The sequence below is a fragment of the Manacus candei genome, unplaced genomic scaffold (genome assembly GCF_025592945.1).
Source record: "Manacus candei isolate 608988 ecotype Guabito, Panama unplaced genomic scaffold, ASM2559294v1 h1tg000086l, whole genome shotgun sequence".
Taxonomy (NCBI): Eukaryota; Metazoa; Chordata; class Aves; order Passeriformes; family Pipridae; genus Manacus; species Manacus candei.
The window spans coordinates 1408585-1436430 of NW_026138134.1; the positions used below are offsets into that span (position 1 = coordinate 1408585).

The window sequence follows — 27846 nt, forward strand, 5'->3', positions numbered from 1 at the left end:
TGAGGGAGAATCCAAGAATCATGGAATCCCAGACAGGTTTGTGTTGGAAGGGACCTTAAAGATCATCTCATCCCACCCCCTGCCATGGGCAGGGACACCTTCCAAGCCCCATCCAACCTGGCCCTGAACACCCTGAGCATCTTGAAGGAAGGTGGATCCTTGGTTGGTTTTGTATTTCTGTCTTGTTCCTGGTGATTCAAACATCAGGGCAGGGATTTAGAAGTGGGACAAAAGTCCTGAGAAGAGAATCTTTTGAAGCTCCGTGTTTTTCTGAATATGCAGGGCTGATGCCTGTGAAGTACCACATGCAGGTGCAGTTGTGTGGTTGGGAACAATAAAAATAAAATCCTTAATCTTTGTCCCGTGCTGTTGTTTTTACACCTGCCTGTAACCTCCACTCTGAGGGGAGGGAAGAGCTTCAGACATGAGTAGTTTGAAATGAGGTTCCTGGAACAAGTTACAGGCTGAAATATTACAGGTTTTTTACTGGTTTTTTTTATAAGGAAATACTTGGGCAGTTTTTTGCAAAGTGGACTTGATGATCTTAGAGGTCTTTTCCGACCTTAACACTTCTAAAGTTGAGCTAAAATAGGAAGATTTTGGGGGTAAAAGCATCTGTATTTCTTTGGGTGAGGATATTCACTGTTAGGTTTTTATGTAATCCTGCATTAATGGCAAGGGAGTTGGGATTTATGTGCCTAATTTCAGATGTCTGGAAGTTGTCAGGGTCTCAGCTGGGCACTGAGTTTTGAGGAAGGGGCACGTCCAGGCTTCAGTGGCACCACTTGTGTTGTGCTGGGTGTTCTTGGGGTGCTTCATCCCCTGCCTGTCCTGTCCTTACCTGTCCTTCCTGGCTGATCCAAGGACATCCTGGGCAACCAAGAGAGTGAGCTGCCTCCACCTGAATTTTATCTGATGGCTGATGGTTTCAGTTTCTATTCTTGTGGCTCAAAACAACCTTCTATTGCTCAGTTCTGGATTTTCCATAAGCTTCCCAACCTCCTGGCACTCAGTCACAGTTATCCCCTCTGCTCAGGTGGTGCAGAGCAGTGGTTTTCCATGTTCCTGGAGGTTTGGATCCCTGTGTGGGTTTGCTATGTGTGGAATTCAGCTGAGGAGCAGCATTTCGGGTGCTATGGGCCATTACCCAGCCCAGAGGCGGGGTTGGGAAAAGCACAGTGTCCCTGGAGAGCTTGGTGGGAGGCCTCTGCCCCAGGCTGAACAAATAGTTCTGATTCACGTGCTAAGAAAATAAAACAAAGCACCAGCAAGCCTCCCAAAACCCAGGGAGGGAACATTACAAAAGATTCAGAAGGAAAAAAATAAGCCCAAGATGACAGGAAAGGAAATGGGCCTGATTTGGGGATGAATCAAAACGTTCTTCCGAGTGAAGCCCATAAAACTGCTTCCTCTTAATGGCAGAGAATTAACCAGTTAACGAGCCCTCAGAGATGCAATAAAGCTTTCAAAGCAGCTGAGAGATGCTCAGGAATGAGTTGAATGAATTCCTTCAGCTGCTGTGGTGATGAGATGTGCTGGGTCCCCTTCGGGGTGAGCCTTTTGCACTTTGCTTCCTGAAACTGCCTGATATTGGAGACAGCAAAGAGAGGGAAGGAGGGAAAGGTGATTGATTTTGGGATGGGACACATGTCCAGTGCTCCACTGAAGAGGTGGGTGTTCAAAGGCAGCACTGGCAGTGGATTTTAGCCATCTGCACTCAGTGACTTCACTGCAGGGAGGTTTTCTGGAGCCAGTGGCTGAAGACCCCGTGGCTCAGCAAAGGAATAAAAAAAACCACCCTGAGGATCAGAGGTTTTTGTTGCCTGCCTGGGAAGGTGGCACTGCAGACTGTGAACTGGGCTGGGTAACCACAGGCACCAGTGCTGGGCTCAGGGGTTCCCTGAGCACATGGAGCTGGAGGAAGAACTGAGTGTTACCCTGTTTCCTCCTCATCCCTTTCCCAAAGTGGTTGTCAGGACCCAGGTGCTGAGCTGGGGGGGCTTTGTGGCTGTTAATGCAGCCCACGTGTGTCATCAGTCTGGGTGCTCTAATTGCAGGAAACCACAGTAATTTACTGACATTAATAGAACTACAGTGTTGCTGTTACTACATCCTAGAAGAGGAAATCTCCCTCGGTTCCCTGCTGTGATCCCTCTCTGGCTCCAATCTGGGACGTGGTCTGGGATCTAGGAGCCAAACTCAGCTCCTGAATGCTGAGGAGTTCCCCTGCAGCAGGGCAGGGATTTATGGAGCAGATGGAGACAGGGACTCAAACAAACCAGTCCCAGCTGCTGTAGGGGATGGTCTTGGCACACCTGACATTCACAAAATTAAGTCTTAGCTTGTTCTGTCATCCTGCCTCCATATGTGTATATATCCATCTATAAAAATGTGTATTTAGCTAAAGGGCTTGGGATTCAAAGGGCAGAGGGATGTTAAACACACATCCAATTGTCAGGTGTCAGCTTTGTTTAAAAATCTGAAAAACCAAGTCACCACCCCAGCAAAGGGCCCTCAGGTGCAATTACAGCCCTCCTTGGATCTCAGTCTCTTCTCCCACTGTGCAGAATTCCCCCAGAATATCCATGATATATTTAGTTTAGAGAATACATCGTCCTGGTAACCAGATCAGGAGATGCTGGGAACAAGCCTGCTGGGATTTTTTCTGGATATACTAGTTATTCTAACTGTGCCCAGGCTCCTCCCTGACAAAAGAGTACTTTAGGGAGGGTACTGGTGCTCCAGCCCTCCCCTCCTGTCCTGCTCTACACCATCACCCCAGGTTGCTGCTGGGCTGAGCTGCTCCATAAGTGCTGTAGTCCTGTGCTGTGTGTTGGCACAGCTGGATAAACTCCAGGAAGGGGAGTTGGGCACACACAGAGCTCACTCCTGTGGCCAGGCCTTCCTTCAGGAAGCACAGGCAGGTGTTCAGCTGTGCCCATGGTGGGCAGGTACACAGGAGAGCTGGTCATGTGTGTGAGTGTTGCCCTTCCCTGCTGGGAACTTGGGCAGGCAGGGAATGTGCTATTCATTTATTTGCTGCTTTTGTTTTTTTAATTTGCTTCTTGGTTTATTTACTTCTTGATTTATTTGCCTATTTATTTATTTCTTCTTTATTTATTTATTTCAATGTGTTCTACTAGTTTCAGGGAGACCCCTACTGAGGTTCCAGTATGGACCACTGTGGTCTTTGGGATTTGCAGCGTTAGCAGATCTTGTCACAACAGTTGAAAACTTGGGGGAACTCCTTTGCCCAGTCCTGTGGGACTCCTGCATCCAGGCAGTTGGAAACGCCAGCAGCTGTGGTCCTACTCAGGGCCAAGCAGTGCAAAGGTTCTGTCTTCTGACATTTCCTTGCACCTACAGGGACAGCAGAACGTGGTTTTCCTTCTCGAAACAAGCAGCCCTTGGTTTCCAAAGCTCTTTGCTTAAAGTACAAGGGCTCTGCTTGCCCCAGAGTGTGCACCTGGCTTTGGAAAATAGTGGGAGATGCTGTAAGTGCCTGGGAATGTAACCCTAGAGCCTGACTCGTTGGTTCTGGCTGTCTCTTGGTGTCTTGGAATATCCCAGGTCCAGGGCCTAATCTGCTCCAGCTGAGCCTGTGTGACTGACAGGATTTACAGGGTTCAGTCCCTCCTGTGCTCGAGGGCAGACGTGCCCTTATCCCGGGATACACCTGCTGATTTCCAGGGAACCCCCTCAGAGGAGTCTGTTCTCCAGCTGTGAGGGTTTCTGCTGGCAGGGCAGCAGGGAAGGGGCTGGGGGAGCTGCAGCCCCCCGTGCAGCAGCAGTGGGCAGAGCTGATGGCAGATGGCATTTGCTGCCTGATCTGAGGGGATTTGCCACATGACCTATTCAGAATGTGTGTCACAGGGAGAATTGATCAGACCTGGCATCTCATGTACGAGTAAATCTACATCAGCAGAGGAGCTGTGGCTGAAAGGTGGCTGGCACAGGATGCCCAGGGATCCCAGCTCTCTCCGTGAGGATTTGCCAATGCTCACAAGAGCTCTCTCCTGATTTTCTCTCTGTGTTCAGGACAGTTTTATCTCTCTTTTATAAATCCAGTGATTTGCTCCTCCTTAAGCTCCCAGGGATGGACACACAGCTCCAGCAGTGGCTGTGCATGAGGCTGGGAAGCCAGCTGGAAGGAATCAGTTGGTGAAGCGGCTGGAATATTAACTTGGCACCTAATTATGTCCTCTGGGCTGATTTTTCCAGTCTGTCATGCCCTGTTCTGTCTGCACTTTCTGTGGGTGTAGGATATTATGGAGCTCTCTGCAGCCATGCTCCAGCACACACTGGGAAGGAAATTATCAGTTGTAAAGACTCTCCTGGCTGTGGTGCCAGACGTAGCATCTCCCTGATGTTTATGTTTGCTGAAACCAAGCAGTTGAGGTTAATCCTGTATAGATTTTAAAGACAGTATTTATTCAATTTTATAGCTCTTCTTGGATGGTATTTAACACCATGGGAATAGTGATGGGACCTGTGCTGTCTCTGCTCGAGCAGAATTGACTTTTTTCAATCTGATTTGTGTCCTGGCATTGCTTTATTAAAATAAACACCTCTGACCAGTTTCCACACCAGCTCCTGAAGTAAAATTTCTTACAGGCTTTCTCCTCTAAGGAAGAAGTAAACCCATGGCCCAGCTGGGGGTGGTTTATGACACCTGGCAAGACCACAGCCTGAACGGGACTTTAATAACCTGCTCAATTAACCACCAGCTCCTGTCCTTCAGTCCCCCAGGTGCTCAAGAGCTGCACGGAGTTCATTGAGAAGCACGGCATCGTGGATGGGATCTACCGCCTGTCCGGGATCGCCTCCAACATCCAGAAACTCCGGTAAGGGCTGGGGGGACACCTGAGTGCTGGGCAGGGCCCAGGCTGTGCTTCCAGGAGCACACTCCCTTTGCAGGAAGCTTCCCTTCAGAATGAAATATCAGGATCATGGTGTCCCTGTGCTGTTGTGTTTCATTCCTGTTCCTTCTCGCTCCTGGAGCCCTTTGCTCGCTCCCTGTGCTGCCTTGGACTCCTGGTTGATTAGCAGTTATTTGGGAATGTGCAGAGGAAACGTGCCTGATCCTTGGGGTGGCATTGATGTGCTGTGCAGGGAGAGGCCAGGTGTGTGTCCTCCAGGTTAGGAGCTGTTCCCATCACAGTAAACTCTCTTTGTCCCTTTGTGAGGCAGTTTTTCCTCCTGCCGTTTGGTGTGGAATGTTCTGTTGTGGAGGGACTGAGAGTGCCAAGTGGAATGTGACTAATTCCAGCACTGATCCTGACAGAGGCAGCACAGGGGGATTTTCCATATGCAGAATATCCTTTTTGAACCAGCTCTTCCCCAGCTCAGTGGGCAGGTTGGAGCTGGGACAGTGACTGTACAAACCCCTGGATGGATGGGTTTATTCTGGTTCAGATTAATCCTGTTTCTCATTGCAGCAAGTCTCATTTAAAGAATGCTCCTGAGGGGATTTTATGTGGCCCACAGCAGTCCTGGCTGAATAAAACATTTGCCATTACTTCAGTCACATCCCTTTAATTCCCCATTTTGACTTGTGCTGGACCATCCTAATCTCTACCTTAGTCCATTTTTCCCCTTTTTGTTGCCAATACCATTTTCTCCTTCACTGTGTATCAAAGGTGGGATTTAAACCATTTAAAAATGGTTTTCTAAGACTTCAATGGCTTCATTCCCTGGTACAGTGCAGAGACTGAAGTGACAACCTGTTTTCCAGTTTTCCGAGATGTTCCAAAGACAAAAGGAAGGGACTACTTGGCATTTATTGACACTGCCCCTGTTCATCTAAATCACTGCGGATTTCCAGTGTTTGATTAAGGCAGGACTCACTGTGTTGCTTTAGTTCCCAGCTGTATAAACAGGGCATTGGGCTTATTTCAGAGCTAGAGCTGCAGTGTCCTTATAAATGAATCACTGTGCTAAGGTTTCACACAGAAGAGTTGGATCTCCTGGATTTAAAGGGCTTTTTGGTTGGAGACAAAGTTAGAGAATTGATTCCACGTGGGAGATTCTCATGGGACAGGGGTTGGCTCTTCATCAGGGCAGGAGCTACCTCTGTGGGGCAGGGGGGCAAACAGAGCCAGGGTTGATTTGGGGTCTTCTTCATCTCTGTATCCTGGGAGATGTGGAGTTGTGTCCTACTAACAAAATCTTCCTTTAGGGTCAGAAGAAATAACGTGTAGTCCTTGAAACAGCCAGTACAGAGAGGGGAAAGGTTGGATGTAGAGGGGCTTCTCTTCACTCCATACTCACATCTGACATGGTGTGGGATTTATTCCTAGAAAAATATCCTGGAGTAGGGCAGGATATGGGCAGAGGATTTGAGCCACACATTTGAGTGTGCTTGTAGGGGTGGGCTGGGGCCGTCCCTGCCCTCCCTTCTGAGCCAAGTGCAGGGCAGAAGTTTCTGTCCCAGGTGTGAGGAAGGGGTGAGTCAGTGCCTGTGGTGTGGTGTGTGCTGGACACCAGGGGCTGTAGCTCCAGGGGAGAAGGCAGTGTCAGTGGGCAAGGCAGGGACCTTCCTTCCCTTCTGTGCTGCCTTGGGGATGAGGCCTGAGCAGGGGGGGACTGTTCACCCTCTCCTTCCCCTCAGCCTGGCAGAGTGAGGGCTTCCCACACACAGTGTCCATGTCTAGGGATGGAAGGAGCTCGTCCTGATGCTGAGGGATCAGTTCCCAGCACTCCTGGTGCCCTGGGCACGGGGACAGGCAGGTTCTGCTCCGTGGGCAGGGCAGGCTCAGTGCTGGAGCTGTGCTGAGGGGCTGTGTCACCCTTGGGGTCACAAACTGCCTGCTTTGGTGGAGAAGAGGCCAGGGGTGTTTGCACCAAGCCCAGACACAGCTGTGGGTGCAGTGCAGGCAGGATCAGCCCTTCTGATCCTGAAGACCCTCGCAGGGACCCCGAGGTCCAGCAGGACCAGCCGAGCTCCCCCAGCTCCCAGGCCTGACTCACCACACTCATCCCTGCAGATCTGGCCTAATTGGAAACAGCACTTTCCATGCACATATTCCAGCCCTTGGCCTTCTGAGCTCAGCTTTTATTTCATAAATGGTTGTGATTTTGTTTTTTTTTCCCTCTCTCTGAAAACCAAGGGAGTGCTCAGGGATGTTCTTCATGTGGTTCCTGGCTCTCCTCACCCCGTGGCAGAGGCAGGCTCAGCTCACCAGTTTGTCCCCCAGGAATTCTGCACATGCTGTTTTCCATGTGCTGCCCATGGCACTGCTGCTGGCGTGGCTTGATCATTGCAATTCCCAGGCCTTTGAAATGCGGAGGGACAGCTTTCATCAGACCTGTGGGCAATCCCAGGCACAGCCCTTGGGAGTTTAACAGATTGTCCTTGTGGTCTTGGAAGGCTTTCTCTGAAGCCTTTGTGAAAAGCCCTGATGCAGCAAAAGGGGTTGCAGCCAATTGGTTGTAAAACTCACTGAAAATGCCTTATTAGAAAAAAATAAAGTCTGATTTTTGGAAAAATCCCCTGTAGCAACCCCAAAGCCGTGGGTCACGTGGCTTTGGTGACTAAGGCTTTATTTTTTCCTGTAAATCGGGAAACCCTTGCTTTGCTTGACTGTAATTTGCTGGGTTTGATTTCATTGCTCCTTCTCAAACCCCTTGACCCATTTCTTGTTTCCAGCCACGAGTTCGACTCAGAGCAGATTCCCGACCTGACCAAGGACATTTACATCCAGGACATCCACTGTGTGGGCTCCCTGTGCAAGCTGTACTTCCGAGAGCTCCCCAACCCCCTGCTCACCTACCAGCTCTACGAGAAGTTCTCAGTAAGTATGAGACAAATGGGAGCCACTTCCCACCCCAGTGGGACTTCAGAGGAACACTGAAAGGACCCACAGCAAGGTGAACCTGCTTCCACACACCTTCCTCTGTTTACTTTTGCTTAATTTAAGGTTTTTAGGGCAATCTGAAGAGCACATTTCCAAAATCACCAGCCTGACAGCACCTGGTCTGTGCTGCCCACACACCAGATTCCCCTCCTGCCATTCCAGAAGGAAGTGCCCAGAGTTTGAGGTGCCTTTCCTGTTCCCCCTTAGGTCACTCATAAGTGCCTTTGTCCCCTGTGCCACAGTATTGATTCTCCTTCCCCAGCAGAACGTCACTGGGGGACCCCAGCCATGAATTCCTGATGCTTTGCTGTTCCCAGTGATTTCTTGAGATTAGAAGCAAACAGTGCTTGGAGCTGCACGCCCTCTGCAAGGAATTGCTCTGTACAGTGAAGCTCTAAAGTGTCTCAGACCGTGATTTCCTTGGCCTTCCTCACATGATCCATGTGCTGCTCTGTCCCCAGGACAGACCCCTCACCCAAGGGAGGGAGAGCAGCAAAATCCACCTCACTGCTGAAGGACTGTTCACTGGCCAAGTGGTGCCAGGGGCAGGTTTTCAGCTTTCCTTGCAGCTCAGTCCCTCCCTGCCTTGTTCCAGGATGCTGTGTCTGCTGCTACGGATGAGGAGAGGCTGGTGAAGATCCACGATGTGATCCAGCAGCTGCCCCCTCCCCACTACAGGTGAGGGCCATTCCTTTGCTGGAATTTCGGGACAGAAATGACAGGATTCCAGTTTCCCTCTCAAGATGTGTTTCTGCATATTGAAACTGCTGTATAAAGTTGATTTTCTATTTTAATCAGCTCCTTATCAAACACTACATTCTGTACATGGTCTTACTTGACTTCCTTGGAAGGTCTGTACAGGAGAGAAATACAACCTTGGTATGTCAGAGGTGGCTGATAAAAAAAAATAGTTTTATTGCTGGGAGAGCACAAAACCAGCTCTAGGAATGATACTTTAAAAAAGTGAAATATTTCCAAAAATAAACATATTTTGTCTCCAATTTCCCTCTCCCAGTAAAAACAGTAACTAGCAAATAGTAACAGTTACCTGTTAGAATAACTAATGTAAATTATTATATTAGTGTTATATATTAGAATAACATAATAGGGTGTTTAAAAATCACCAATTACAGTGCTATATTCAAACTAATTAGTATTAATAGCAATTTGTGCTATATGGTAATGAGTCTTGACTAAGAATAACAACATTTTAACAGTCTTCAGTATTAAAATTTGTGGCAGGGTATGGTAAAAAGGCATCAGACAAATTGCTATGGTGATTGATTTTAATAACTGCATATAATACTGTATGTTAATGAGACTTTAATGTTAGTAACTATTGGTAACTAATACTGCATTATAATTACAATTGATTATTGTAATATATGTTAATTTGCAGGACTAGTTAGAATTCTGTACCCTCAGTGCTATAGATGGCCAGTTGTAACACATAAAAATAGGTATTGAGAACTATTTAAAATAATAAATAATTATAAATTTATATAATAATTGGTGCTAATAAATATTTACATTTCAATTCTTATGATATATGGTGATTAGCTGGACAACTGCAATGCTGCACCTGAGTGCTATAAATAACTAATTATAATGGTTAACTAGGATTTAAGTAATAGTTATAAGCTGCAACTGTGTGCTACTTGCTCATTAAATAACATGGGCTAGTTAGTGGAACAGCTGGTACTTTTAGTAACTAATTACAATATTTTATTTGTGTTAATTAAGGGGGCAGAGTCTTCTCAAAAATAAACTAATCTCCTTTGGTTCAGTTTCTCTGGGGCATTCCACCTTTTCCCTAAAATGACTTTTCCTTTATGGGCTGGATAAAGTGGGTACTGATCCACGTCTCAGTCCTGGGGAGGAAGCCCAGCCAAGCCCTGGCAGTGGGATGCTGGAGGTGCACAGAGTTCTTCCCTCCTTTCCTCAGTTTGCTTCAGAAAAGGAAAAAACACTTTCTTATTGTGCTGCTCAGCGATGAGAAGTTGCAGGCAGGAGATGTCAGCTTTGTTCCCAGCCAGACCCATCTGTCTTCACTTCCAGTCCTTGTCCATTTGTGGAATTTTGAGCCCCTCTGCTCCATCTCCCCTCCCAAAACCAGAGATACAGACACAGCCAGGGCTGTTGCCAAGCCCTGGCACTGAGGAGGATGGATCAGCATTTTCATTGCCACCTCCTGCTCCCTCCTCCACAGGGGGTACAACAGTGTTTCATTAATATATAAAAAGGCATTTTCCGTGAACACAAGCCTCTGGAGTTTAACCTTGTGTCTGCCTCATGGACCTCTAACAAACCTGCAGCCAGTAACTTCATCAGTAGAACTCAGGGACAGTTTGCTGGTTTTCAGTGTCCTGGGGTGTCTAAATCACTACTCCCTGTCTTCCCAGGACTGGCATTCCACATCCTTCCCCCTGAGCAGCTCCTCAGGGCTGTCACATGTCTGCAAAGAGGATATTTTGGGGACTGTCATTGCCTTGAGCCTGGACAGATCAGGAGGGACTCCCCTCAGCCCACCCCGGGTCATTATTTGCTGCAGACACTCCCCATGGGCTCAGGGGAAGGAGTTCAGCGTTTCTTTCTGGGAGCTGTCAAACCAAAAGGAAATAATGAGCTGGGTTTGCTCTGGGATCACAGCCTGGCTTTGCTCAGTGGTGCTGAACATTTGCCTCTCTCCCGTTTTCCAGGACACTGGAGTTCCTAATGAGGCACTTGGCTCGTCTGGCTGATTACTGCTCCATCACAAACATGCACACCAAGAACCTGGCCATTGTCTGGGCTCCCAACCTCCTCAGGTACCCTGGGCTTTTCCCATTTCACTACAGAGAAGGCTTTATGTTTATAAAAGCCAGACAGATAGGTCTTCTCTGGAAAATCCTGACTTCCAGCAGCTGGAAAGAGCTCTTCCTTTCTTCATCCAGTGTGCTTCTTCTGTAAAATATGGGAAAGTACTCTAAGCAGGATTTAAGACCCAACTGGCACGTTCCTGAGCTAGTGATGTAAAACAGCCCCCACTGTTGTCAGTGGGACCACCCCAAAAACATCCTGGTATATTCTGTCTCACACAACCCAGTCCCACTGACTGCAGCTCAGTCAGTAGTGGCAAGGAAGAATTCCCTCAACCCTCTTCTCTAGAGGATAATTTCCGCTCTCCTGGTTGGATGAGCGTGTCCTAGGAAATTTCTTCAGTGGCATCACTGATTTCCCACTGCAGAAGTCTCTAGAGTCTAATTTAACAGCTTGTGGCTGCAAGAATTCAAACTTACAGAAATAATCTTGGATAAATCTGTCCCCTAAAATTTGTTTTGAATGTGCATAATAGGGTAGTTTAAAATGAATGGTGTTATTTAAAAATTTTGCTTTAAACGAAAAAAATAATGTCACCCTGCTCTCTATTCTATTGATTTCTGAGCTGCTTTTGTTACCAACCTGGGAAATCTGAGTGTACAGTTCACATAAAATCCCAGTTTGGGTTGGGAGGGACCTTAAAGCTCATCCAGTCTCACCCCCTGCCATGGGCAGGGACACCTTCCACTAGCCCAGGTTGCTCCAAGCCCTGTCCAACGTGGCATTGAACACTTGCAGTTCATGCAGGTGAGCTGTTCTCCCCTTTCTGGCAATTCACCCCCAGGCAGTCGAGTGATCTCAGGTCTGAGATTGCTTTGGTGAATCTTGGGGCACTCTCTGATCAGATCAGTTGGAGACATTTCCCTGCTCGGGGGAAAATCCCATTAGAGGCCACAGTGAGGTTTGTGCAATGGCATTGAACTGTGCTAGCCATGGTACCTGGCAGTTAACAGAAAGCTCCCCATTTGGGCTGTTCAAATTATTTACCTTGAGCCAGACCTGCCTTACACCCTTTTCCCTTCTAGTCCAGCTTTCCTCTTGCCATTTAGTAAGACTTGAAGCTAAACCAAGACTGTGCCTTTAAATCCCTGCAGTCAGTGTGATCCTTTGTGTAGCACTGTGCTGGGATTTAATCCATACCTGCCCCTGCAGCCTCGTCTGCCTGAGCACAGGCACAGCCCCTTGTCCAGGAGCAGCATCACCCCCTGGCTGTCCCTGTTTCATGTCTCTCCTTTCCCAGGTCCAAGCAGATCGAGTCAGCCTGTTTCAGTGGCACTGCTGCCTTCATGGAGGTGCGGATCCAGTCGGTGGTGGTGGAGTTCATCCTGAACCACGTGGATGTTCTGTTCAGCTCCAAGCTCAGCTCAGTCATCCGGGACGGGGCAGGTGTGTGTCCCCCTCCCTCCCTCCCCTGGAGCACACAAGGCACTCTGGATACCTGAGCCTCCCCTGCACATTTCAAATATGGGTTTTTCCTGACCTAGAGGACACATCTCCACATTTCCCAGGTTGTGATGTCAGAACCCAACGAATATGGCCTAGTTTTAGAAATTGCTGTCAGTCCCTTTCCTAGAAGCCAAGGACACCCCGCAGGAGTGCACAGAGTAATGTTTGGCTGCTGCTTTTGTGTCCTACCACTGAGAAATCGCAAGGAATCAAAAAACTGTTGCCTGAAAACTGTGACCAAAAAATTGGTCGGGAGCCAAAAAATTACTCACCAGGCAATTATTGTAGAGGTAAGAGAATAGAGCAGTTTTAATAGAAGGCCTTCAACCACCACCGGGGCACAGAGACATGCACGCGTGTCCAGGGGTTCCACAATTTAAGGTATTATCCCATCCGCCCCCCAGATCCTCCCCCTGGCATACCCCTCTGGAAATTGAGATGGGGGGCTCGGGGACCCCTTCTTCCTCATCTTCCTCTTCGTCCCTTCATCTGTCCCCCCCCGCTCCCTCTGCTTTTTAAAGCCACCACCATCGATGCTCCTGCATACTTATCCATTTGAGCTCTCTACATTTATCCATGGACCTCAGAACACCAGTAGAAATTAAGGAATTAAAGCAAGCTCTCTGTATTCAGTGATGTCGATGCTAAGAAACTGTCTTGCTCTTACTAGGGGCTATTTTGCCATCTGCTGTGCTGGTTATTCCTTGCAGAAGCACAGCCTGTGTGGGTTCATGAGCAGGGCTGACCAGCCATGAACTGCAAAACGTTCGTGCCCAACCCTGGGGCACCTCAGACATTCAGCCCTGGAACCTACAGTTCCCTTGAGTAACTAAGACCATATCGCTGTTCCATGGAAAAGGAATCATAGAATCATAGAATAGGCTGGGTTGGAAAAGACCTCCAAGATCAAGTCCAACCCCTGAACCAACTCCAATTACTATATCATGGCACTAAGGGCCATGTCCAATCTCCTTTTAGAAACCTCCAGGGATGGTGAATCCACCACCTCTCTGGGTAGGCCGTTCCAATGCCTGATAACCCTCTCTGTAAAGAATTTCTTCCTAACATCTAACCTAAACCTCCCCTGGCAGAGCTTGAGCCCATGTCCCCTTGTCCTATTGTTGGTTGCCTGGGAGAAGAGACCAAGGAGCAGAGTTACACCAGGAAGGAGGTTTCCTCTGTGTGTTAGATCAACAAACAGGGCCACCACAAGCTGTTGCTTCTCCTAAGCAGCATTAAGGGTGCACCATCTGCCTTGACAACCTGCCCTGCCCATGAGACACGCACAGCCCACGCAGTCACCACCCCCTGGGCAGTGCAGAGAGCTGCTTTTCCACTGGATTTGCTCCTCCCCTCTTTTAAACAACCAATATTTCTACTTAGGACAGCAGAGTTGTCCAGCTTTTTGTTCCTCCTGGAAGGAGATTCTAGGTCAGCAGGAGCCAGAGGTTAGTTTGGCTGAGCAGTGACAGCCCCCAGCAGGCTCTGCCAGGGGAAGATAAGCATGCTCAGAATCCCAGCCAGATGATTATCCAGGCTTAGAATGGACCATGTAAATTCAGCTAATTGTTTAATGACTTAGTCACTCACATTCAGTGGGCTTGGACACAAAACTGGCAGGGACAAGGGTTGGGTTATTTGGCACATTTAGCAGGAATACTGCACTCAGCACGGCTTCAGGAGCCTCTGGGATCGAGCACAGCTCCTGCACCCACCTGTGAGGGGTGAAAGTGGTGCTGCCAAGCCTGTTTTAACCCACAGTTCATCCAGGACAGCATTTACAGCTCACACACACCCCAGGAGCCCCAGGGGTGGAACCAACCAGGATGTTCTGTGATGGCACATTCCCCCCACACCCCTGAACTCCTCTGGGAGCAACCCTGTAAACACTTGCACAATAAACAATGGCAAGCAAAGGACAGCTGCTGTGATCTCCCTATGCTGAAGCTGACAGCAGCAGGAGGCAACAGCAACTACTTGCACAGAACTTTATGTGTTCATCTCCCAAACCAGCCCAAGCTGTAAAAGGCCAAGGGCAGGACACAGAGCAGATTGTTTGCTCTGTGCATCTGCACAGTGGTTTGTAGAGCTTTGGTCACACATGGCATTTCCTGTTATACAAGAGGTGGAACCTGGGAATGACCCAGCCAAGCTTTGTAAAAAGGAAAACCATCATTTTCTGTGCAGGCTTTTCTATACAGATGAAGCTGAAGTAAAGTATGTCACAAAGGTTTCTGATCTACCTGCTTCCCTCTGCCTTTATTTTTTAATACACCAAGCTACTCAGTGAGAGATTCTTTTTGTCACAAACATATCTCTGTCCACGCCTTTCAGTGGTTGGGATAACAAAGGTTTAGAAAAACACAGCACCTCCCTAGGCACACAGACTGAGCTTTGATCTCTGCTCTGCTGTTTTCTGACTCTCCCTCTTGCCTGTGGTTTTTCCCTTGCAGGGCACAGCTCTTTGTCCCGGCCCAAGTCTCTGCTGGTGTCCTCTCCCTCCACGAAGCTGCTCACGCTGGAGGAGGCACAGGCTCGGACACAGGCCCAGATCAACTCACCCATCGTGGCAGACAGCAAGTACATAGAAGTGGGAGAGGGCCCAGCAGCTTTGCAGGGCAAATTCCACACAGTCATAGACTTCCCGTCCGAAAGGTAGGGACAAGTTTCTTCCCAGCACGTGTCGTAACTGGTATGTTTTGATTACAGCAAAAACTTGCTGATACTGACTGGTCACATGTGAAATATTGTAGCTGTTTTTCCACCTGCTTTGGACTCAGTGAGGATTCAGCTTTTCATAACAATGGGCTCATGGGTTTAATTTACTTGTGCACCACTCCCTTCTTTCTAGCAGGGTTATCATTAAATGTATAAATCCATGTTGTGTTGGTGCACAGAGATGACTGTACCAGTCACACAGAAGGAGGTGTAAACAGAGTGACCACGTGGAGACATTGGGGTTTTTCAGGTTTCAGGACTAAGTGCCTGTAACATCTCCAGGTTGCAGTGGAGCAGTTGCACAGGCTTGATGACACTAGAAGTGGCAGTGGGAGGAGGTGAAGGTGATTTTACAGCACGAGTGAGGTACCTTTTTGGGTACCCTTTTTGGGTGCCTTTATGGCCACACAGCTCCCCAGAGAGCTGGAAATCCATCCCTCAGCTGCTGTGCTGCACAGGCAGGAGCCTTTGCTCCCCTGCACTGCACCTGCATCCCCGAGTTGGGTGGAATTCACCCAGCAAGGCTGCAGGGCTGAGCTGTAGGAATGAAAACACCCTCAGCTGTTGAGAAGAGGGAGTTTCTAAGCAGAAACCAGAGAGTACTGATAACAAGCAACCAGTAGCAGGATTTAGATGCAGCTTCCATCTCCAACTGTGTGCTCTGTTTGCTCCCCCAGAAAAAGGCCTCCCAGCAAGATGAAGAAGTCTCCAGTGGGCAGCTGGAGATCCTTCTTCAACCTGGGCAAATCCTCCTCTGTGTCCAAGCGCAAACTGCAGCGCAACCCCAGCGAGCCCTCGGAGATGAAAGCCATAGCCCTGGCAGGTGAGCTGCAGTCCCCTCCCAAAATCTGGGCTTGAGCAGCACACATTCAGTGTGCTTTTATCTCCTTCTAGCGTTCAAGCCAGGCATGACACTCCAGGGAGCTACTCTTTCCCGAATGGATCTCGGGCAGCTCCAGAGCCTGACAGAGCTCACACCTCTGCGACTTTGGAATGACAATATGTGGGTGCTGCTGCAATAAGTCTCAGAATAATTCCTTCTGACACTCTGATTATAAAATGAGAGTGCAGCTCTGGCTCCCTTTGCTGCTCTCAGAAGATTAGATTAGGGAGGCACCTTCCTACAAACACTCTCTCTACCAGTGTAATGAGAACACATCCAACAACCCTTTGTAGCCACAGCCAGGATATGTGGGCTGAATCCTCAGCCTTCTCCATATATAATTTTCTGCCTTCCTCCAAATTTAAAAATAGCAGCAGTGTGTTTTTGAGGTAAAACACACCACAAATCCCAAAACGTGGGCCAGTGAGAACTTTTATCCCATCTTCTCCCAGGTCCCATTTTCAAATTATAACCCTCACACACCATAAATGCCCTTTGAGACTGTCTCCTTGGAGACTGAAGTTGTGCTTGTTCATTGCCCATAAAACAAGTCGTGAAAATGTTTTCTTCCCCATTTTTGAGGGGTTTTCCTTGCTGGCAGGAGCCAGCCAGTTACCACAGGTACCTCCCGAGTCTGTAGGAGGATGATGTGGAGAGATGTTTCCTGACCTGTCACCTACAGCAGGTACCATTTGAGTGGGTCACCTTCCCCAGGACTCTAAAATGAGCATCAGAAACCCATCCCCAAAACAAAACTACTCTCAGGACAGTGTTGCTGGAAACCTGTGTGTGTTTTTCCTGCCATCATTACACAGCCAGATATAAAGCACTGTCACAACTCAGCCTTTCCCTGTGTGGATTCCTTCCCTCAGGTGGACGAGGAGACAGCGGGACCCTGCGCTCGGCTAAGAGTGAGGAGTCTCTCACCTCTCTGCACGCCGTGGATGGTAAGGCACAATCCCACCTGCACTTCTAATAAACGTGGATTAAAGAAGGCAGGCTGACATTCCTGGGCACAGATATGCCACAGGGCAGCTTTTTCACCTCTTCAGGGAAAGGTGGACTTGCTAATTAACAAAGCTGCCCAGCACAGATGGGTGTCACAGAAATGCTCTTCATGCCTTTTTTTCCTTCTAAGGTAAAAAAACCCAAACCTCTTGCTTTGGTGTAGCTGGCACTGCCTATGTTCCTGCCTTGCCACCTCCCCTTTGTATTCCAAGGCTGACAAGGCATCATCATGAAGGAAAATGCTCTCTGAGAAAGCCTTAGGCCTACAGCACATTTAAACTGGTTTTGCTTGTACACACAGCTTAGTTTCAACTAAATCAGACCTGGAACTGCCGTAAAAGAGTTTAAACAAACGTGATAAACGGTTACTGCTAACAATGTCACTTCTGTGTGCAGGGCTCACCAGCTGAGCTTTAACACCCCCACCAGGCCCTGGCCTCCTGGACAGCAGGATTTTGTCCCTAACCCACAGGTATCTCCTCGTTCCCAGGTGAATCCAAACTGTTCCGACCCCGAAGACCCAGGTCCAGCAGCGATGCCCTCTCTGCTTCCTTCAATGGGGAGCTCCTGGGGAGCATGAACCGCTGCAACTCCTACGACAACCTTCCCCACGACGACAGCGACGGGGACGAGGGGCTCATCCACGTCCCTGCCCTCATCTCCCCCCGCTCCTCTGAGGACGTCGACCTGAGCCCCCCGGACATCGGAGTCGCCAGCCTGGACTTTGACCCCATGTCCTTCCAGTGCAGCCCCCCCCAGGCAGAGTCCGAGTGCCTGGACAGCAGCACCTCCCTGCTGGAGTCGGTTGACATCAATAGGGACAAACCAAGCCTGCTAAAGAAGGATTTAGAATCGGGCAGCCAGTCCCAGACCCCGGGCAGTGCCACGAGCTCTGAGCCAGTCTCCCCTTTCCAGGAGAAGATGAGTCCCTTCTTTACGCTGGACCTGAGCCCCACGGAGGAGCAGCCCTGCAAACCCCTCACCTTCTCACCCAAGACGGGCCGAAAGCCCATCAAATCTCCACCACTGACTGCAGAGCCCACCTGCTTTGCCCTGCCCAGCCGTGGGCCAGAAGCCATTGGAGCAGTGCCCATCACATCCAGGAACTCTTCTGCTTCCAGCTGGAGCAAAGGCATTGGCATCACTGAGATCACAAACAGGTCCCCAACCCAGATGTCCTTGCCCCTGAAAAGCAGTGAAACAGGAGCAGGGGAAGGAGCCCACCAAGAGCTGCAGCATTCCCAGCTAGTGGCTGCTGGCAAGCCAGAGCTGCCAGAAGAAGGGGAGAGACCCATGCCAAGCAGTCAGACTAAGACTGTACCCACTGGACACACACAGCCAGGTACAGTGCATTTTCCTCCATTCTTTCTTTAAGTTCCCGAGGGGACCTGCTCTCAGAACCGCCCTCCTCTGCGTGCCTTTTAGGAGAGGGGATTTGCCCGTCAGTTCTGATCACGAGTGTCTTGCAGGGCTGTGCAGATCAATAGGGTCTTAACCTCTGCCTTCTCCCTACATCACACAAATCTTGGATAATTTTCCATAATGCTTTATATGCCACTTTTTTTTTCCCCATCCTGTCATGCGTGAAAATCTCTGGCATGTCCTTCTCGATCATTTCAGCCAATTGACCATCTAAGGCTTTTCTTTTTTAAATTAAAAATCTGCCAACACTGGAAGAAGGGACCTTTTCGCCTAAAACCTTATGATCAAAATTGTTTAAGGGTATCTCAGTCTCTGCTACCTCCTCCCTACCTCTCTAGAATGCAAGAGGAGCCTTTAGACAATCTCTTGTGTTTTTTTCCTCTTTCTGATGAACTGCTGTGCTGTTGAGCAGCGTTTGCGTGTGAGACACAAGTGTTTCACACCAGAAGGAACTGCCACTGTGAAAGTGTGGAGAGCATCTATTTTTTTATGATAGTCTTTAAGGTTAAGGTCACTCTCCTTATTGGGTAACATAAAATCACTCTCTCTCTCAATTTTCCCCCATTAGGAGCAGTTGCCCTCGACTCCCCCCAGGATCCTGTTCCCGTCAGTTCTGTGTCTCTTATCCCTCCTCCTCCTCCGAAAAACGCAGCGCGCATGCTGGCCCTAGCGTTAGCCGAGTCCGCACAGCAAGCATCCGCCCAGTCCCTCAAAAGGCCAGGAGATGCTCATGCTGAAAGCACAAATTATGGAGAGGCTGAAGCTGGCACAGCTCTAGAAAAGCTCCATCTCTCTACTGGTGCTCCAGACAAGCTCCACCTGTACACCGGTCTGCCCGAGAACCGACTCCACTTCCAGACCGGTGCTCCCGTAGAGCAGGAATTCCAAGGTAGCGGCACAGCCGGGGAGCAGAACCACCCACCCGGTACACCTGGAGGCCAGGACCCCCCGCCTCTCCACACGGGCATGCCTGGGGACATGCCTGGGAGCAGAGATGCAGAGCAGGAGCAGGCCAGCTTCCATCCTGGCAAGGCGGGGGACAGTGAACACTTCCCCGTGCGCGCGGGGGACTGGGAGCACACGGCCCACCACGCCCCAGAGCGGGAGCCGCCCGCTCCAGAGCCGGCTGTGGACAGACCCCAGCTCCGGGCATGCCTGTCTGGGGACAAGCTCCACACTCCCACCTGCACGGCCGAGGACAAACTGCCGTCTCCTCTCGTGGCCCCTGCCGGGGACAAAGGCGCCCCGGTGCCGTATTTAACCACCATCCCCAGCGCAGCCGCCGAGCCCTCGCAGGGGGATGGCACCGTCCCAGCCGTGCCACACACAGCCACGGCCACCCAGCCCACCCCGGCACAGAGGCAGGACCACCAGGCAGCCACGGGACAAGTGCCAGCATCCTCCAGCAAAGCTCCGAGCAGCTCTGCTCAGGTACATCCTGGTCCGGGCGCAGCTGGGCTGTAACTGCAGGGAGGGAGCTCTGGGAAAGTCGGGCCCCCAGCAAGGGGGGGTTCACAGGTTGCTGGAAGGGATGTGGGTACAATGCAGACACAGCCTTGGAGGAAATCCTGTGCTGCTTTCCTAAGTGGGCATCCCAGTATACCCACTCTCCTTGGTTTGAAGGAGAAAAAGTATCTGCAGTGGTGACTGATGTGCTCAGAAACAGATTTTTGCGTCCTCTGACAATATCCTCTTCCAGCATCCTGTGTAGGATCTTGTCCAACTAGTGATAGCACAAGAGGACATAGTCTTAGACCTTCCCTCGTGCAGCTTAGGTTGGACATTAGGAGGAAGTTCTTCACGGAAAGGGTGACTAGGAGGTGAAAGGGACTGCCCAGGGAGGTGGTGGAGTCCCAATCCCTGGCGGTGTCCAAGGAAGGACTGGACATGGCACTCAGTGCTCTGGGCTGGGGGACAAGGTGGGGGTTGGTCAAAGATTGAACTTGATGATTTCTGAGGTCTTTTCCAGCCTCAGTTATTCTGTTTAACAGAGCAGGTCATATTCCTTGTGCAGGGGTTCCTTGTGCAGTGTTCCCTCAGAAATCCAAAGCACCTCAGCCCATGAAGTGTGTCCAGCTTCAGCCTGGCCTAAGCTCTGTAGGCACATTTAGGGCAGGAATTGCTGCTCTGTTACATGGTGTGGTCTGCTCCCAAGAGCCTGAGGAGGCCAAACCCAGGTACATTTTCATTAAGGTGATACATTTAAAATCAGAGCATGTAACAAAACGCTGGGAGCAGTGGGTAAAGAGGCAACCACCTCCTCCCGTTCCTGTGCTTTGGCATTTGCAGAACACACCAGTTGTGATGGATCCAAACTGCTGGTGGCACTGCGCTGCCCTCGCTGAGAGAGGGAACCTGCACATCTCTCCTTCCACAGCCAGTGGGAACCAGGCACAGAAGCACTGAAATTGGGCTGACCCATACGAGTGTCTGTGATATTTTAACTGCTGAACAGGAGGGGGGAAAGCTGCCTGTCCCTGACTTCTGCTGCTTTCCTCCCTGCAGGTGTGGAGCACCACTGCCCCTGAGAAGCCCCCGGAGCCTGGCTTTGTCTCAGAGAGCAATTCCAGTGCCCGCGGCTCCTCCTCGGTGCCCGGGGGCCCCCAGAGCCACATGGAGAAGCCCCGGGAGCCCACAAGGGCCCCCCCGCTGCACCTGCGCTCCGAGTCCGTCCCGTCCCACCCCTCCTACGGCTTTGCGCCCCCGGTGCCGCCCGTGAGGACGCTGGAGAGCAAGATCGCGGCGGCCATGCACTCCAACAGCGCCGACCCCCTCAGCAACGCCAACTACCACTCCTTCCTGGCCTCCTCCATGCTGGCCTCCTCCGTGGAGGAGGCGCTGCTGCCACCCCCGCCGCCGCCCCCGCCCAAGCACACGGTGTATGTGCCGCACCCCAAGCCCGAGAGCATCCCCGAGCCCTCGGGGCCGGACCCCTACCTGCACCCCAAGCCGGCCTCCATGCACCAGTACAGGCCCGAGAGCGTCCCCCCCAACGTGTACCACGGCAAGCCCGAGCCCCACCAGGCCTACCCGCCCCGCTCGGACACCCCTGGCTCGGCGGGCACCCGCTACAACACCTACGGCACCCAGGGCAAGGCCGGCCCAGCCCTGCACTCCAAGCCCCGCAGCCGGACGGAGTTCGTGTCCTCGGTGAGCCCCACGGGGCTGCGGAGCGCCGGCTACGCCGAGGACGCTCCCCCCTACCCCACCATCCGCAGGGTGCAGTCCCTGCACGTGCCCACCCCCGCCGCCGCCGCCATCCGCTCCGTGCCCATCTCCCGCACCGAGGTGCCCCCGGACGACGAGCCCCTGTACTGCCCGCGGCCCCTCTACCAGTACAAGCCATACCAGCCCCACTCTGACTACCACGTCACGCAGCTCCAGCCTTACTTCGAGAACGGGCGGGTCCACTACCGCTACAGCCCCTACTCCAGCTCCTCCTCCTACTACACCACGGCCGACGGCGGCTTCTACGACCTGGATCCCTACAGCACCGTGCGGGTGCGGCCCTTCCACCCCCTGCCCGGCCGCGACTTCTCGTACGCGGCGCGGCTGCAGAGCAAGGGGCTGTACCGCTACCCCAGCCTGGCCTCCTACCCCCGGGGGGGGCTCATCAACCACCTGGCGGGGAAGGAGCACAGCTTCATCAGCAGGGACGTGCCCCCCGCCCCGGACATCAAGCACATGTACATGTCGTGGGACCTGGAGGACATGGAGAAGTACCGCATGCAGTCCATCCGCAGGGAGAGCCGCTCGCGCCAGAAGGTCAAGGGGCCCCTCATGTCCCAGTACGACAACGTGGCCCCGCTGCTGCAGGACGAGCTGGGGGGGCTGGACGCCATCCACCTGCGCAGCAAATCCGATCCTGGGAAAACTGGCCTCCTCACAGTGGCGGAGGGCAAGGAGGGGAGGTACCAGGGCAAGGCGGCCACCCCCGAGGGGGACGAGCGGTACTACCTGCAGCACCCGGAGCCCGAGCTGGACAGAGCCCACTACCACGGGGGCTACGGGAACGGGCAGCCCGAGAAGCCGTCCCTGCCCCAGAAGCAGAGCAGTGTCCGGAACAGGAAGATGCATGAGCCAGGTGGCAGTGCCAGCGAGCACAGGACGCACTTGCAGCAGGAAGCGAGCCATAGGCAGCCTGCCGAGCCCAAAAACGGGCCCCCCTACCCCGACTACAGGCCCAAAGGGGGCCCAGAGCCCTCCGAGCCCTTGGGCTACCAGCACTCGGGCAGCAAGTACATCCCGGCCGGCCAGGACACCCTGAGGCTGAACCACAAGGAGGGGAGGCTGGCAGAGGACAGGCCAGACATGGAGAGGTCCCGAGCCAGACCCCCTGCCCCCGTGGAGAAGCACTCCAGGGACTGCTACAAGGAGGAGGAACACGCTGCCCCTCCCGTGGCCCCGCCGCCCAAACCCGAGCGGAGCCACAGCCTGCGGATGCAGCACCCCGAGCCCATGGAGAGGGACTCTGCCCTGCTGTACCCCTACCAGACCCTGGGCAAGCGCCAAAGCACTATGACTGTGGTGTCCCAGTACGACAACCTGGAGGATTACCATACCATGCCTCAGCACCAAAGAGGGGGCTATGCTGGAGCAGGGGGGTTCGTGCCCCCCGGGTTCACCCACGTGCACAGCAGGACTTACGCCACGGCGCTGGGGCAGGGCGCCTTCCTGCCCTCCGAGCTGTGCCTGCAGAGGCCCGAGACAGAGGTCCACGTCGAGTGAGCTGGTGGGGGGGAGGAGGGATAGAGTCTAAGCAGCCTCTGCTGGACAGTGGACTGTTTTATTTTTTCAGTGATGGAAAAAACAAACCAAACCCTGACCCTGCCCCGATGAGAAAGCAAAGCCCCTTCAGCCCCCACCGCCCACTCACTGTTTTTATGTAGTAGAGCTCTAGCTTTTTCATGTAGTTTTGAGACAACTGGAAGGACAGAGCAGGCTGTTGGCACACAGGTGTTGCCAGAGAGGCCGGGCAGAGCTGAGAGAGGTGCTGTTGGCAGGGAGGGAAGGAGTTTGTCCTTCCCCAGGTGTGATGTTGGCAGTGGCCGCCGCTCCCTCCCCGCACAGTGGACTGTGCGTGCAGCTCTTCTCCAGGCTGAGTACCCTTCCCACTGCTGGCTCCCAGGAAAGGGGCTCCATGACACTGTTCTGCCCCTCTGAGTTACACAGCAAGAGTGGGCCAACAGCTGGGCAGGGGGAAAGACTGCCCAAGGGTTTTCTCCTTGGTTGGTGCTGAGGTCCTGCCTCTCCCTCGTGTGCAGTGGACCCACTGCAGTTGCTTTGAAGTGGGTGGGAGCCTGTTTTGACTTCAAGGCTGTGGAATAGGCTCTGAAGCAAGTTCAGAACACAGCACACTTGTTGCATTGTTTGCTTAAGAAGCTGCTTCTGCCTACAAGAAATCCAATTACTTTACATTTCCGTTTTTGGAAGCAGAGGCCAGCAACGGGAGCCAAGTAGGGCAGGTTTGCATTTCTCACACCAAAAGAAAGGAAACACGAAACTACACCAAACCCTACACAGGCAGCTGGGAACAGCACACCCATCCCATGCCAATTCCTCCTTGCTGCTGGGCTCTCTGTGTCCAGATGAGCTCATTCCATCTCGTGGCTGGGCCAGGCTGTGTCATCTCACTCCAAAACCCAGTAAAAATAAATACAGAAATCTCCATGGCATTGTGTCCAGCCTGTAAATCAGAGCCCACCTTCCCAGCTGTGGGAGTGACAAGTTATCTGCATGAGCAGCTGCCCTGGGCCAGATCCTGCAGCTCTTCCAGCAGGGAATGTTCCTGCTGACCTTCCCCTGAAGGTCTGCGGGCTCTGTGACCTCTCGGTTCCGTGTTGGCAAAGGGATCCCTGCGGAATTGTGGCACACACGGAGCAGTGACATGCTGTCTGTGCTGTGTGTTGCCTCCCATCCCCCAGTGCAGCTCCTCCCAGTGCTCAGTGAGTAGGGACAGAAGGCCAGTGCACTGCAGAACACACTAATAACAGTGTCCAAGCTGTTTAAAAGCTTTCACATTGTAAAAGCAGCCGGGCAGCACCTCGTGCTTCCTCTCAGGCTTCCCAGGACTTCCCAGACTTCCCCCCCCCCCCCATAAATTAAGCACATCCATCCCATTTAGGCAGGGCTTACAAGCAATACTTGAGATTTAGGAGTTTTTAAATGTTCACTGATAAATTCCAAGGCCATTCCTGTTCTGTGTGGTTGAAGAACTTCTCTACCTGTTTTGAATCTCTAATGTTTTATTAAAAGCCTGGAGGTCCTGCAGTTAGCACACAGCTGCTAAAGGGAGCTTAGGTGGTGTTTTTGAACAAAAAAGTTTCATGGCTATTTTGGGACTTTTAAATCCTAAGGAAAACCTGCTTCTAGTAGCTGACTAGTCTGTAACTGTTTGCTTCTTTTAACCTTGGAGCCTTGTCTGGGGCTGTTTCAGCAACTACCTTCGGGTTCTGTTTTATTGTGCAATGCTGATGTTTTAAGCATTTTGTTTAGAAGAGTTCTCACGTTATGAAATGAAATTTGGCAGTGAGGAAAAAAAAAAAGAAAAAAAGAAAGGGAAAAAAAAAGGAGAAAAAAAGCAGCACTGTGATCCAGGGTACCACAATCTCCTCGTGAGGAATTCCCAGGTAGAGGGGTTGGGGTTTTTGGTGAGGGAATGCTTTTTGCAATGTTTTCTTTCAAGGAAAACTAACAGAAGTACACAGAAGGGGCCATTAGTGAGCCATGCCCTGGGCCAGCCTGTCTCCATTGCTGGGAACTCCCTGGGAAAGGCTGCCCTGCCCGAGTTCCTTGGGATGAGCCGGATGAGTCCGTGCTCTCAGGAGGGTTTGTGTGGTAGCACAGTCTCTCCTCAGCTGCCAGTGACCTGTGAGGTCTCCAGCTGAAGTGTTTGGTTCAGGCTCTTTGGGATTCAGGGAATGAGAGCTGTAGGTTGAACCTCTCTCTCCATGAAAGCCTTAATTCCCCCATCCTGCCCCTCAGCACTCTCCTGATGCCCTGATTTTGGCCTTACGTTCACCAGGACTATCCTGTAACTCTGGGGGCCTGATGCCAGCTCCCACTGAGGGTAAATGCCTCTGGATTCTCCTGCTTGAAGCCACTGTCTCCCTTAGAGACCAAGTGCTGTCCTCAGACAGCTGCTGTCCCAGCCCTGTGCTGTCCCCAGCCCTGTGCTCCCCCTGTGCTGTCCCAGCCCTGTGCTGTCCCAGCCCTGTGCTGTCCCCAGCCCTGTGCTGTCCCCAGCCCTGTGCTCCCCCTGTGCTGTCCCCAGCCCTGTGCTCCCCCTGTGCTGTCCCAGCCCTGTGCTGTCCCCAGCCCTGTGCTGTCCCCAGCCCTGTGCTCCCCCTGTGCTGTCCCAGCCCTGTGCTGTCCCAGCCCTGTGCTGTCCCCAGCCCTGTGCTGTCCCCAGCCCTGTGCTCCCCCTGTGCTGTCCCCAGCCCTGTGCTGTCCCCAGCCCTGTGCTGTCCCCAGCCCTGTGCTGTCCCAGCCCTGTGCTCCCCCTGTGCTGTCCCAGCCCTGTGCTCCCCCAGCCCTGCCGGGGCTCTCCCACGTTGTGGGAAGTGCCAGGGGTGAAGCACCCACTCGTCCCATGGGAAACAAAGCTTTCAGCACCTTTCCAAAAGGGGTTCTGGAAGTGCACACCTGACGTGGATGTTTGCTACAAACGGCCTTCTTGGGAATGAGAGGGTCTCCAGGAAAAAAAGCCAGCAGAGAAGTGAGCCCCCAGCTGTCCTCCCCTCCCTCCGGGCTGTGCTCTGAGGGCTGGAAGCTCTCTGAGAACCCCACCGTGTGTCCACCAGTGCTGAGCCAATCCAGCTAATTCAACAGAATTAAAAAAGGTGAAGGCACTAGCTTTTCCCAGGTAACACTGACCAGCACCTTCCTTTTCATGTTGCTGCTGCCCATGGCTTCAACATCCCGCACGACCCCGCAGCCCCCAAAGCCATAGAGGGAACTCTGCAGTTCTGCTCCTGCACTGGGCTTGGCCTGGTGGTCCTTAGAGATCTGAGTTTTACATCCTCATGATTGGTTCATGATAAAACATCAGCTGTATCTTTCCGAAGATCAGAGGGGAGACTGAAAAGGGTTGTTGTGCATCAGAGCGAGGAGGGGGTGACACCGGGTGTCTGAGGGGCTGAGCTGGGGGGAGGTGACATTTCAGTGTCCCAGCTGAGGACAGGAGAGAGCAAGGGGACAGCAATGCAAATAACCCTGGAATCCAAGAGCAGGTCTGCTCAGGCTCAGTGGTTCATGGCCTGAGCACACCTCCGGCAGGGCGATGGCAGCTCCGACCCTCTGATTCCTGACACTTGCCATAGACTGCAGCTGGAATTGCCCCTTCCCGAGTGTCCAGCCAAAGTCCCCCCCAGTGCACACAGGAGTTTGGGGCCAACAGAGCCCCCAACTCTGGATTTTCCTCCTCAAACCTCTGCTTTGGAGTGGGCTGTGCAATCCCTAGGAGGCTTTCCTTGGGAAGGGGGAGTGCAGACAGTGGGTGAGTAATGAGGGCCCAGCCCCTGTGAAGTCTTAAATAAAGCATTAATTTCTGATTTTTAAGAAGTCTTATCAGGTGAAACCTTTATGCATCTATGAGAACAGTCCCACAACCTCGTGCCTATGTCTTTGCAGTGATCCTCCTTTTCCACTCGTCATGGGAGGGGGGTCAGTAAGGATTGCACAGTGGTAGTAAGTTGCTACACAAAACCAAAACCAACTTGAAAACATCCTGTTCCTCTTTCACCCCAGAAAGGGACAGAACCTCAAGTGTGCTCTGCCACTGCCCAGGGCATGGACTGAAGTGATGTTACATGTCAGGAAACCTGGATGAGAAGTCGTTTCCCTTCCTTTCGCTCTTGGCAGCTTGGGCATGCACCTCTTCCCAGAGCTTGTCCCAGATTCCCGTGTGAAAGGCATGGTCTGGTGTGAGCAATGTCCAGTTCCTGGTGTGCAGAGTCCTGCCTCGTCCAGTTGGGGGGAGGGAGGGGGGAGAAAAGGGTTGTTTTGCTGTTCATTTTCCTGCTGTAGAAGACTTGATTTTTCTTTCCCTGAGCCGCATGAGAGAAACATCCCAGAAAGTCTTGGGTTACCTTTGGAGTTCCCTTCACTTTAATTTATATAGTGTCTTTTTTGTGAACTGGTGTAAAATGTATATGCTGACAAGCTCATGTATTTTTATGTAAATATTTTTTGTGGTTTTCCCCACTTCCCCTCTCTGTAAATATTTAGAATTCTCATATTCTTCTCACCTTGTATGATGCAGATGTGGTTTTGTTTCCGTTTTTTATTTGTACTGTAATGCAACAATCCAGACTGAGGTGTCTTGTGGTATTAAACAAAAGCAACAGTCCCACTGAGCTCACACTCAGATCTCAGATGTGCAACTTGACAGCATTAATCAAGCCAGGTTAAAAACTACTCCGGTGTGTTTGTTGTGTATTTTTGCCTCTGCCTCGTTAATTAAGTGTATTCAAAAAAACAAAACAGGAGAAGCCAGTTTGGAGCCCTTCTTTGGAAGGCTGCTGGCAGGCAGCTTGTGATGAAGGAGGTGACTTTGAATCCATGTGCCAAGGCTGGGGCTTATCTGTGCAGTTAAACCATGGCTGCTTCCTAACAACAAATAAACCAGCCTGGGCTCTTTGAGCCTCCCTTTCC

General features: G+C 51.6%; 1 protein-coding gene across 6 annotated transcripts in view; it reads left to right on the forward strand.

The window, feature by feature from the left end:
• Positions 1–27609, forward strand: part of ARHGAP32 (Rho GTPase activating protein 32) — a 187528-nt gene extending 159919 nt beyond the window's left edge. For 4 of the 6 annotated variants that reach the window (XM_051812391.1, XM_051812392.1, XM_051812393.1 and 1 more), the window contains 11 exons: positions 4742–4844; positions 7649–7793; positions 8452–8534; positions 10556–10663; positions 11956–12101; positions 14615–14816; positions 15557–15702; positions 16635–16709; positions 17261–18112; positions 18761–19623; positions 20698–27609. In XM_051812391.1, the coding sequence (XP_051668351.1) occupies positions 4742–4844; positions 7649–7793; positions 8452–8534; positions 10556–10663; positions 11956–12101; positions 14615–14816; positions 15557–15702; positions 16635–16709; positions 17261–18112; positions 18761–19623; positions 20698–22920 (4946 nt within the window). In that variant the 3' untranslated portion in view covers positions 22921–27609. The remainder of the gene's footprint in view (positions 1–4741; positions 4845–7648; positions 7794–8451; positions 8535–10555; positions 10664–11955; positions 12102–14614; positions 14817–15556; positions 15703–16634; positions 16710–17260; positions 18113–18760; positions 19624–20697) is intronic. The other 2 variants (XR_007908469.1, XR_007908470.1) reach the window with 2 other exon arrangements.
• The last annotated feature ends 237 nt before the right edge of the window (positions 27610–27846 follow it).